Source organism: Podarcis pityusensis (assembly GCF_964106645.2).
Source record: "Podarcis pityusensis genome assembly, chromosome: 12".
Classification (NCBI taxonomy): Eukaryota; Metazoa; Chordata; class Lepidosauria; order Squamata; family Lacertidae; genus Podarcis; species Podarcis pityusensis.
In genome coordinates, this window is record NC_138037.1 from 15,108,557 (window position 1) to 15,121,495 (window position 12,939).

At 42.0% G+C, this 12,939-nt stretch overlaps 1 protein-coding gene across 6 annotated transcripts in view; it reads right to left on the bottom strand.

Annotated features, from left to right (window-relative positions):
• Positions 1-634: 634 nt before the first annotated feature.
• Positions 635-12,939, bottom strand: part of ADARB2 (adenosine deaminase RNA specific B2 (inactive)) — a 368,964-nt gene continuing 356,659 nt past the window's right edge. For all 6 annotated transcript variants that reach the window (XM_080974062.1, XM_080974061.1, XM_080974058.1 and 3 more), the window contains 2 exons: positions 11,280-11,458; positions 635-5,722 (listed from right to left, as the gene is read on the bottom strand). In XM_080974062.1, the coding sequence (XP_080830188.1) occupies positions 5,546-5,722; positions 11,280-11,458 (356 nt within the window). In that variant the 3' untranslated portion in view covers positions 635-5,545. The remainder of the gene's footprint in view (positions 5,723-11,279; positions 11,459-12,939) is intronic.

The following is a 12,939-nucleotide window of genomic DNA, read 5'->3' on the forward strand; positions in this document are numbered from 1 at the left end:
TCATCCCTGCCAGAGATGATTGTCAGAGGTGTGCCTGCGTCTCTCGTGATCCAATTGACTTTATGCTTCAATGACTGTGACGTGCAGTCAAACGATGGACCTGCATTGATAGCATTGCCTATATTCATTGGGAAGCATAACACAGAATCCTCCCCACTATTAAATTTATAAAATATACCAAAAGAAGTTTTTGAATTTTACCATGAACCTTGGTTCCCACCCTGGTTGTCATCAGTTTGAACTTGGAAATGACATCATTGTGAAATGCCACAGGAGTCCCTCAGTGATACAAATATTATTAAAAAGATAAGATGACCTGCACAAGAAATCTAAGCGAGTTCTGCTGGGCATGGTGCCCACTTGCAACTGTTCAGCTGGTGCCACTTGGAATGAATGATCAAGTAGCAGCAGAATGTTGCGTCTTGTCTGGGGTTTTGTTCCACTCTGCTTGGCTTGTGTGTGTGTGTGTGTGTGTGTGTGTGTTTGTCTTTTTTTGTGGGGTGTGGTGGCACCAAGCTGATTTTGTGTATGACCTGGGTCAGCTGTCTTTCAAACATGGCAGGGATGTTGCTAGTGCGGTAATATCCTCTTAGTTTTTGGGCAGAATGAAGAAAGATCAACGAGAGAGAGAGCATTTCTTTTCCTCGGCGTTTTATTCACTTATAACAGAAACATTCACTTATCAGGTATCACTGAAGTGCAATTTACAGAACTTAGCAGCAAATTCACATCTGTAAATTCAGATTTAATTCTGTTTGTACAAATCTTACAAATGTACATCCATTCGTACGGTATTGCCATTCACTCATGCTCGCGTATGTACATTGTCTTCCCTTTAGAATATCCTCACGAGTCATTCTCCCTTGCTTCAGGAAATGCAGAGGTGGTGCTGAGCAATGGGTTTTGTCAGAATGCGTCAACAGAGCATCGCACGGGGGAATCGAACTTGGGGGGCCGTGGAGTCAAACAGAAAGAATCCTTTGGGGCTTTCAATGGAGTTATCAAACATAGCCCACAGAATTTTGCCACATTTCTTGTTAATTTGGTATTTCTGCAGTATTGGGCTGCTCTGCCCAGAGAAGATCCCGGGAGTGGGTGGGTGGGAGATTAACACAAAGGGTGAGTAAACTCGGAAAACACCACAAATATTTTTCAGGGCATATTATATGGGGCATTTTTGTAGGTGTCCAATTGGGGCAAGGGGTTGTGCTGCAGAAATCCAGAGGCTGTTTCAAACCTCTACTTTTCATAGAAGTTTGCTGGAGCCATATAAACATTTGAGAGCTCTGATTTTCTTCAGGCCTCATATGATATAGTTCCCTTTGCACTCACCAAAATTCACATTATAACAGAAAGTCCTATTGTATGGGCGAGGCGCTGGATGAAAGCCAGCTTCTGCGAAGGTAAGGGCAAGGAAAGGAAGTGGGTTTAGAATTCTGCTTTGTTTGCTGTGCTGTTCCAATCATGGGACTGTCGTGTATGCGCTCAAGCATGTGCAGAGTTCCAGCTTCTTTATTTTTAATTATTTTGCACTACCTACTAAGTACTTCTATAATGCCCTTCAATATGCTGGCCTGTGTGGGGAATAACTCTGGGTTCTTTATAAAGAGGGGGGAAGTAAATCACTTCAGATCTTTCTCCTTGCTGGAAAATCCTTTTAGGGGGGAAAAACAGCCCTTTATATTTTATTTTCTCTCCCCCTCACTTCCCTTTGTAACAATGACCTGTTAAGGCATAAGAGAATGCAATGAAATCTCTTAATGACACTGTTCTATTTTTCCTTTACTCTCTGCTTTGCTTAGTGTTCAAATCTGAAGGATTTTCCCTTCTTTTTTGTATATTTGGTCTTTCTCCTCACCATAATTGTTGCTTAGAAGGTCTTATGTTTATCTCTCTAATTTGGGAAGTTGTCTATTTGTAATGCCTTACAGTGACACTACATGTCGAGACTAATACAATTTTATCTATATTTTTAATGTATATGTTATGCAAAGAGATTTGGCGTACAGGCTGTTCTTTAAAAGGCCCCTGTTTGAACCTTACACCCCAGGCTCCATGTTTATCATACTAAGAGAGCTGGTGTTATCAGGAGTCAAATCTCCTCTCAGTCATGAAACTCACTGGGTGACCTTGGGCCTAGCTCTCTGCCTAACTACCTCACAGGGCTGTTGTGAGAAGAAAAGGAGGAGAGGAAGAACCCTGGATGCAGAACCTTGATCTCCTTGGAGGAAAGGAATGGGCGTATACATGTAACAGTAATAACAGCATCAAATCTTTTCCTTCGATGGATGCTTATTCTGCACTACACATCAGTGGTGACTTAACTTTTTTTTTGAAAATTTTATGAGGGTTTTTGATGGACTGAGGCAGGTCAGTGCGTCCCACTGTGTGTTTATGTGAAACTTTTCATCCCATCAGCATGTGAGCCCTGTGATGAAAGTTTCCTCAGTGTGCCATTTTTCTACACTTAAGTACCCTTGCTTAATAGGTGAGCTGGAGCCAAATTATTGTATTGTGAATGTCTTTTTTGGGGGGAGAAATTGAATTTAATGCTTAAAAAAAAAAAAATAGCAGAGAGAATCCTTTAATCTTTTTTCCTGTTCTTGGTTTGACCTGCTGCTTTGAGAGAACAGTGCCACAGAGTTATTACGGCCTTGTAAGGTCAAGACTTGAGTGCCTGCTCATATCTCAGCACAGATGGGCACGTTCTGAGTAGAAAACCTTGATGGAGAAATGTAATATGCTAGGACTTCAAATAAACTCCCTCCCCACCCCCAGATGTTCTCTGTAAATGTCAGGAAAAGATGGGCTCTACACCCTACACACACTTTGTGTGTGTAAAAACTAAAGTGGATGAAAGAACAAAACAGGCAAGATTGACATTTATTTCTCAGTGGCTTGTGCTCTCTGCTGAACATGTGGCATCCCAGGCTATGAGAGACTATTCACAAGATCCACGTATCATTAGAATGGCAAAGCATCACAAATCCTTTGAAGTTCAGAGATAGAAAATAGGTTAATTTCTGCCTGGGAATTTCAAAAATCCAGTATTTTGTATTGTTTTTCTTTCACAATAGGGGATTATCGTCAAGAGCCGAGTGGTGTGCAGTTTGATGAGGAAAGAGAAGGGGGAGTAATGCTTTGTCCAGGAGCTCCCAGAAACCTGGTCCCAGCTCTCCTTTTTTCCCATTTACTTCTTAATCTCCCTGCATAGAAAATTAGTATGGTTTGAATGTCCAAGGTTTTTTTTGCTTGTTTTTTTGTTGTTGGGGGGATGAGTGGGAGCATTCAAACATGTGATAGCCACATGCTTTCCTAACCATGTGATTTCCCCAAATATGTACAGGCCCTCAATGACGCTAAAGTCCTATTACAATTCAGTGGGGTTCAGGCTGCGATCCTCTACACATTCACTTTGGAGTAAAGTACCACTGGTCAATGGGGTTTACTTCCTAGCCAACATGCATAAGGTCAGGCTGCATAGGACACAGGTCATTGGAGAAATTCCATTCATTCCATAGTCTCCGTCTATAATCTTTGAGAATTCTAGGAAAACAGACAAGGCCCCCACAAACTGGAGGTGGACAAAAGTTGTCCCCATCTTCAAAAAAAGGGGGGAAAGACCCAGGTAACCATTTTCTCTGGATTCTGACCCAAATCTCTCTTTCCCTACTGCACCCCACAAATCTAGGATTAAGGGCAAAATGCTTTCCAGACCAAATTAACGACTTTTTGAAAGGCTTAAGGCCTGTTACACCTTATTTTAGAAATGGAGCATTTTCTATCCTAAAATATCATTAGTATCCATTCCTAACTCATTAAAGCAATTCAGATCTTCTACTATTTCTACTCTAAGGAAATTTTTTTGGTAGTTAATATGGAATGTATTATTTTTTTGAAAACATTTCTGTAAGGGGAAGAGTTCTTTTTATTTTTAGTCTTTAAAAATTCTAGTTTATCACAATCATATCATTTGTACAAGACACTATAGATACATCTTGTAATTTATAATCTAAAAAATAAAAATTTCATCAAAATAGTGTAGCTATTACTATTGCCTGGGCATCGATGCATGGATGTATTTACTGAATATGGCTAGTTTTACTGGCGAAAAGGAAGAAAGTATAGCATAAAGGAAATTCAGTGGGGGAGGGCAGTGAGAATGAGCTATGTGCTTGTGTTTGAAAAGTATTGGATAGCTCTAAGAAAGGACACTAAGACAGGTCACAGAGAAGTAGCAGCTTGTTAAATATATACACATTTCATGAAAACCACAAGGTTAAAAACAAAACAGTGGTGGTATACCCGCAAATCCTGTCATTTGCAAAGACAAAAAAACAAACAAAACAAAACCCAAAAACAAAACTACAATTGGGGTAGAGGTTAATTCTGGAGTTGCTTAGATTTTCTATAATGTTTCTCTTTGGGCATCCTAAGTAACATTTCTCATGTATCAGAGGACTGCTGTACTGGCAAATTAGGGACCATTTGCACATTGCACATTTAAGAGTGTGTCCTGACTTATGCGACTATTTCACATGTTGCAAAATAACTTCATGTGACGCACTTGGTCTGTATTCACATGGAGAAAGAACCACTGGTGTCTCTCTTTTCAGCCAGCGCAATTATGGGAACTGGGGAGCTATGGATGTTTCTGAGAGTTTGGTTCACAGGATGTTGTCCTCCATGAAATTGTGTCTGTGCAGATGCTACAGTTTCATCCAGCAGAAAGGGGCTGCTAGGCTTGTTTGCTTGTTTTTGGCATACTTTATTCTGCATCTTGGAAAGGTGATCAGAGCTGCTGTTCAGGCCAGCAGAAGCCCCTTTCCCTGATAACAGATGACTCTGCCCATCTCTGCTGGGTTTTAAGATGTTAGTGGACACTGATCACACTTTCGAGCCTATGTTCATAGATGCAGGGGCATAATATTTGTTGTATTTTTATCTGTTTGAATTATCCCAACCCTTTAGACACAAATACACACACTCACACACTCACACACACAAACACAGAGAGAGGGCTTTCCTCTTGTGTTTCAGTGCAAACGGTGACCTTCTGTGGCGTCCTGATTCTAAAAGTTACCTGCATGTGTTTGCTACCTAGAAAAACCTCTCATTCTCCAATGTTAATTATTGCACTAACGATGAAGGGGAACACGGCAGGGTTTTTCTTTTTTTGTTTTAGCTAGAAGCGGGACCTGCTGTTGCCCGAAATGCAGGTGCCAGTTGGATAATTACAGTGATCTGTAATGTGCTACGAAACAAGGAACAAACAGTGAAGGTCATTTTTGTAACCTGGGCTTTGTACATCCTTGAGGAAGGAAGAAGGGTATGCAAAAGCAGTTTCCTAAAGTCAAGTTCAGTGCATTAATCAGAACATAATCTTATACTTAATGCATTGTTAGGATTTCCAAATTGAGATGCTTCTACCGGAGGTAAGTCTGGGACAGCATCCGTCACGCAGCCAGCTCTTGCGGTCCTCTCCTGCCCTTCTCTCCATCTTCAGTCAGCTTGATGGGGTCACGGCACAGAAGTGCCAAATGATTCACACCGTTAGCGGGAACTGATCTTGCTCCGGGGGCTTTTTCACCCAGGTGCCCAGACCGGCTTTCTGAAATGCTTTAAACAGCTGCTGCTTGACAGACTGGTATGTGTGCGCCAGCAGTTTGGCCTCGCTGTACACAGAGGGCAGATCTCCATGGCTTAATATCTGTGTGCTCAGCTGTAAGAGAGATGGGGTAGGGTGGGGGTGGGGGTGGAAAGCGGGGGGAAAAATCCAAAACAACCCAAAATGCAAATGAATGAACAGCAGCTGTACAAAATGGTTCTGTAAGCTACAAACAAATTGTGCTTAAGATTTTACGTGTTGGTTTCAAGTAACAATGGAAAGGGTTGAGAACCGAAAACTGGACATGATATTGACTCCGTCATGCAGGCTTAGTGCCAACAACCTACAAAAAACACTGTCCTGAGTGAGAAGCAGGATTTTGGAGATCAAAAACATAGTTTATACACCACTTGGAAGTGTGAACTGCAGTGCAGAGACTATAAATTATACCAGGGTTTTGGGTTTTTTTGCTTTCCTTTTTTTGTGGCGGAAGGTCTTACTAAATAAAGTAATAATAATAATAATAATAATAATAATAATAATTTATTATTTATACCCCACCCATCTGGCTGGGCTTCCCCAGCCACTCTGGGCGGCCTCCAAAAGAATATTAAAATACTGTGATACATCAAACATTAAAAGCTTCCCTAAAAAGTAAAAAGAATGCAACCCCCCCCCCCACTGTGCATTGTTGTGTTCCTTCTGAATGGGTCTCCCTTAGCTTCTGGGAAGGGACCAGGGGATTTTGGTGGCCAAACTCTTCCTGTTAGTGTGCATATATCCCAAAAATTTTGTTTGGGATTTTGAAAGGAGAGCAAAATTGAGAATCTTGTGGATTTATTTGGTGCTATTCATCCTCCCCGACCCCAACAAATATGATTCAAGTCAAAATGTTTCACCCAGATTTGAAGAAAGGTGTATTACCGCTTTTTAATATTATGTATAACTCCCAAAGTTGGGACGCGGGTGGCACTGTGGGTTAAACCACAGAGTCTAGGACTCTGTGGTTTAACCCACAGTGGTCAGCGGTTCGAATCCCCGTGATGGGGTGAGCTCCCATTGCTCAGTCCCTGCTCATGCCAACCTAGCAGTTCGAAAGCATGTCAAAGTGCAAGTAGATAAATAGGTACTGCTCGGGCGGGAAGGTAAATGGCGTTTCTGTGAGCTGCTCTGGTTCGCCAGAAGCGGCTTAGTCATGCTGGCCACATGACCCGGAAGCTGTACGCCGGCTCCCTCGGCCAATAAAGCAAGATGAGCACCGCAACCCCAGAGTCGGCCACGACTGGATCTAATGGTCAGGGGTCCCTTTACCTTTACCTTTATAACTCCCAGATCATATCCTAGGTTAATATTCACTGGAGCAGAAGTCCCCACAATATGAACTTTGACTATGCATTTAAGAGCCAACCATTTCCCAAAGCCCTGGGTCTCATGCATAGGCCTCAGCCCCAACTGTCTTTGGGGGGAAATACAGATTCAAACCCTGCAGCCCAGATTCATAAACCTGACATTCCTATAATGTCTTGTCAGCTCCCTTTGGCTATATCTTGACATGAGATATACAGTGACATGAGATATACTTGACATGAGCCAACAGTGTGACGCGGCAGCTAAAAAAGCCAATGCAATTCTGGGCTGCATCAATAGGAGTATAGCATCTAGATCAAGGGAAGTAATAGTGCCACTGTATTCTGCTCTGGTCAGACCTCACCTGGAGTACTGTGTCCAGTTCAGGGCACCACAGTTCAAGAAGGACACTGACAAACTGGAACGTGTCCAGAGGAGGGCAACCAAAATGGTCAAAGGCCTGGAAACGATGCCTTATGAGGAATGGCTAAGGGAGCTGGACATGTTTAGCCTGGAGAAGAGGAGGTTAAGGGGTGATATGATAGCCATGTTCAAATATATAAAAGGATGTCACATAGAGGAGGGAGAAAGGTTGTTTTCTGCTGCTCCAGAGAAGCGGACACAGAGCAATGGATCCAAACTACAAGAAAGAAGATTCCACCTAAACATTAGGAAGAACTTCCTGACAGTAAGAGCTGTTCGACAGTGGAATTTGCTGCCAAGGAGTGTGGTGGAGTCTCCTTCTTTGGAGGTCTTTAAGCAGAGGCTTGACAACCATATGTCAGGAGTGCTCTGATGGTGTTTCCTGCTTGGCAGGGGGTTGGACTCGATGGCCCTTGTGGTCTATTCCAATGCTATGATTCTATGATTCTATATCTGAAATCCCAACATTTAGCGGGACAACCGTGGAGACTGAAACATTTCTTTGAATACCAAAACTGAGTCTTAAAGGCCAAAGTTCTGATTCTGATCCAATTAATTATGTGTCTGCGCAGGAGTTGGCTGCTGTGGGCATAGCTCCTGCTGCTCAAAAGCCCTTCCAGCAGTCAACGCTGTCTGTGTGCAGGCCCCACTCACACCATGAGCAATAAGAACAGAAGAGGAGAACTGTTGGGTCAGGCCAAAGGCTCATCTAATCCAGCATTCTGCTCTAAGCACAGCCAGCCAGATGCTTAAGGGAAGCCCACAGGAATGACCCGAGTGCAGCTCTCCCTGCCTGTGATTCTCAGCCACTGGCTTTCAGAGGCATAATGCCTCTGACAATGGAAGGAGAATACAGCTGTCATGGCCAATAGCCACTGATAGCCCTACCCTCCAATATTTGTCTAATTCTCCTTTAAAGCCACCCAGGTTGGTGGACTTTGTAGTTGAGCGTATACCAAGATCACCACTTCGTTCTTCAATCACCTGGGGTATGGGCTGGGAGGAGAAGGATTCCCTAGTCAAGGGGAGGGTTTTCAAATGCATATCAAACTAACCACACTCACCCTTGAGGGCAGCAGGATCTAGACTCAATCTAGATTGAAAGCAGCATGTTGAGGATGTACATGAACTGTTCTGGATTGAGAAAAACTACCTTTTTGTAACAGGTTAGCATGTGCACAGCCTAAAATAGTTATTAATGTATTCTACTCTCTCTCTTTTTAAAATGTTTATATGGTTTTATAGTTGGAGGTGATAATTTTTTTTTTATAAAAAATAAATAAATAGCCTTCTACACAAGCTCTGAAAAGTAAGGAAAAAAGGAAAGACTCTCTGAGTCATTCAAGGCTTCAGGCAGGCCAGTTTGAGAGAAAATGCAAGGAAAAATCAGCTCCCTTCCTTCCAATCTGTTATAATAAGAGATACTGTGAAACATGCCTAAAAGAGGGCTGTAATCGAGCATCTGGGATTTGCCCACAGCTGAGAGGCTGTCTTGTTGAGCGGGAGAATGGCATCTGAATGTTCTGAAATGCTCACCACCTCTGAGTTTGCCTGCCAGAAACCTTCTTAAGAGACAAAGACACACATCCTCAGTCCAATAATCACCCCGGGCGCACCTGGGCACCCAGAGAGAAAGAACTTTTTGTTTTGCAGGAGGATTAAATCAATCGCCTCCTTCCTGACCTGCCAAAAGACATAGCGCAACCAAGCCAAGAGTGAGAGAATTTGATGTTTTGGGAAAGGAATCAGAAGTCTTGGGAGAGCCGTAGACCTTGGGAAAGTTCAATCCGGCGAGTGAATTAGCATTTTCTGTGGGATTCTGTTCCCACTACTCTGGAATATGAGCCTGTGTACAAAGGGGCATTTTCCACCATTGCAACAGCACTACAGAATGCCATTTCCCTCTGCCATAAATGAAGCAAACTTGATCCAAACTTCTTGTAAAGGCGTATCTTTTTTCTTAGATTTCCCTCCTGTCCCATAAGAATAGATGTGGTTATTACTGAATTCCTGTTTTGATCTGTGTTTTTTTTAATAATAGTGTTTTACTAGTTTTTATATTGCATCTCTGTTTTTATGCCATAGCATAAAAGCAATAAAACACAGTATTTTTGTATATTGCTTAGAGATGGTTTAATTAGGATAGAAATGCTTTTAATATATATATGACATGTCAAAGGCGAATGGGGTAAATTATTTGCCACTTCGCTTTTCTCTGATGTCACCAATAAACGTATCCTATTCAAATCTGGCACAATATTTGCAAATTGTATTTTGCCCTTGAGCATGTCTACTTGGAACACACACTCTCTTACTGCCAAAAGTCCCATGCCAACGCAGATCTTCAAGGGCTTACATCATTTCAGGAAGTTGATTGGCAGAAGGCAAAAAGTACATACTACTTTCCTCAACTACCATGCACAGGCAGGCCCTGATATGTGAACACAATGCGTTCTCAGGAAATGGTCTGTTAGGAGAGTGTTTGTACAACAACACCCACCCTCCTCCAGCAGATGTCAAGGAGATGAGTAACTATACAACTTTTTGAAGACATCTGAAGGCAGCCTTGTATAGGGAAGTTTTTATTGTTTGATGTTTTATCATGCTTTTATATGTGTTGTAAGCCGTCCAGAGTGGCTGGGACAACCCAGTCAGATGGGCAGGGTACAATTATTATTGTTGTTGTTGGCATTTCCCATCAATTCCAATGGGAAAATTTCTAACGTGTTCCCAAGCACAGGCTTTTGATCCCCAAATAGTGAAAAAAGCCAGGGGAAACCCTCTGGAACCTTGCAAAAGGCAAACAAGAAAGGGAAAGAATGCTCTTATTTGTCTGATCTATGCCCCTGTCTCCACCACCCACCATGTTTTCTGACAAAACCGCTGCCGTGGACCAGGAAAACACAAAAAGTAAGGCGGGTTTAAGACTGCTTATTTGTTTACAGTACTACATGCAGGTCCAGCTGTTTGGATATCTGAATCGGTGGTGTGTTGGATAAGTGAATTATCGTGTTTTATAATGAGCGTTTGAATAGCCCTGCCTTGAATAGCCCTCATGCCCTGCTTATTGGCTTCCCAGAAGCATCTGCCTGGCTGTGACTGGAAATAAGATACCTGACTAGATGAACCTTTGACTTGATCCAGCAGAGCTCTTTTTATGTTTTTTAATGCCTCAGAAACCTTGGAAGTGTGTTAGGGCTCCTCCAGATCACCAGATTATTGCATATTCTGGATTTTTATTACTTCTCCAAAATACTTTATTTTTTTGGCACTCAGATAAGCTAAGTTCAATATGTGCTACTGCCTTTCAAGTGTGCATGTTGCATTCTACTTAAAAATACACGTGTTGGTGGTTATTAGACTGGATCAGATCCTCCACTTGTATGTACAGTCATACCTCATGTTACGTTTGCTTCAGGTTGAGCGTTTTCAGGTTGCATCCCGCGACGACCCGGAAGTACCAGAAAGGGTTACTTCCAGGTTTCACCACTCGCGCATGCGCAGATGCTCAAAATGATGTCACGTGCATGCGCAGAAGCAACGAATCACGACCCGCGCATGCGCAGACGCAGGTTGCGTTCTGCTCATGTTGCGAATGGGCCTCCGGAAAGGATCCCATTCGCAACCAGAGGTACCACTGTATATATAAACACCTTCCTCTTTCTTTCTTTCTTTCTTTCTTTTTCTTTTCTTACACACACAAACACACACACACACACAGATTCTCTGCCCCGCATACTTGCTGGGCACCACATGTGTTTTGGACTATGATCGATATCCGAGTACAGAGTCTGCTGTAGGAAATGGTGCTTTGCTGATGATACGAGGCCAGGGAGATGGCTGGGAATGCTATATTGTGATGGACACATAGGTTTGCTTTCACCAAGGCAGGAGTCCTTACCTTTCCATAAAGCTTTGCCCATCGAGTGTAAAACAGGTGCTTGCAGAGTCGTGAAGGACTCCCGCAGTTCCTTTTTCCTGTTGTTGCATTAATAAGCTCGAGGTCTGTAGTGCCCGCTATCCAATTCACACTGAAACCAGGTGATTTCCCTGACTGCCGCATCTTGGCGTTGCTCACTCCTGTCGAAGGGGAAGCAGAAAACATCAAAGCATTAAGATCAATAGCCCCTACCTTGCTCCTCCTGGAAGATAGGAAATGGAACTTTCTTTTTTTACTAGGAAATGAATTCCATTTCCACATAAACTTATTCTGATATTTTGACGGGATTGGCTCCAATCTGCCAAATCTTATAGGTCAGAATTGTTGTGGTTGTTGTGTGTGTGTGTGTTTCAAGGTGTTTTGAGCACAACTCTTTTTGGTAAAGTAGCTTACGAATTAAAACATAATAGAAAATTCTGTTGTTGTTTTTAGCACCCGGTCCTTAGATTTAGAAAGGAAAAAAAAAAAAGAGACTGTCCAGGAGTAGATAAAAGACTGCTTTCTTGTTCCTCCCAGACCATCCCCTCAAAGCAGAAATAAACCTGACTCTAACAAAAGTGATGGGAAGGGAGCTGTGGGAGAAAAGTAGTGAGAGAGTGGAGGAAAGAGGACTCTCTTGCCCATTAAGGATGGGGGAGAAGTTTCATTCAGTTGCATTTAAAGGTGAACCTACCTAATTCTCACACCTTGAAACAATATGCAAACTGAAACACAGCCAGCTTTTGAAATTTGAACTCCTCCGAATTCTGCAGTGCAGTTCTCCCGCCATGCAGTGTGTACAAATAATGCACATAATAGGGCAAAGCGTGCATTAAAATGCATATATTCATGAGGATAATTTGCAGAAATGCATTATATTGGAGAAAATTGCTTTGCAAAAATGTGCATTTTGTGTGGCTTTTTTTTCTAAATGTACATGTATAGTTTATACATGTACATTTAGAAAAAAAAGCCACACAAAATGCACATTTTTTATACATAGTATAAAATTTATACATAGTATACATAGTATAAAATTTATACTATTTATACATAGTATATATAGTTTATACATGTACATTTAGAAAAAAAAGCCACACAAAATACTGGTAAATTTTTAGGAGGTTTTTTTAATTAAAAAAATTGCATACCAACGTGGAAATGCGGAGATCTGAAAAATGAAAAACTGAAATGGACAGATTTGCCCATCCCTATTGCCCACATACCTATTTGCTGCTTCAAACCGCGCTACCTGTCATCCTGCTTTATATGGGATTGAGGCAGAGGTGCATTTAAAGGCCATCATTGTGTGTAGTTTTGCCTGCCCTAATGCTAACTAGAGTTAAAACACTAACCAGGATTTGAAACTAGGGTTAAGAAGGACTCCAGTCAATGTTAATCATGGTTATCTTTGGGAAACCTGGAAATAGATTAGCATTAAAACTTCTGTTCTGAATGGCTTCACAGAAGAATGTCACTACTATGCAGAAGGTAAGTTTCAAAATAATGTAAATCTGCTATAAGTCAGATTCATACAGCCCTTCCCCCAAATGAGGGTGTGTGTGAATACTTTGCTGGGCGATTTTGAGAAGCCATTAGATTTAGAAGGGGGGGGGGCAGGGGAACTACTGAAAATCAAAAC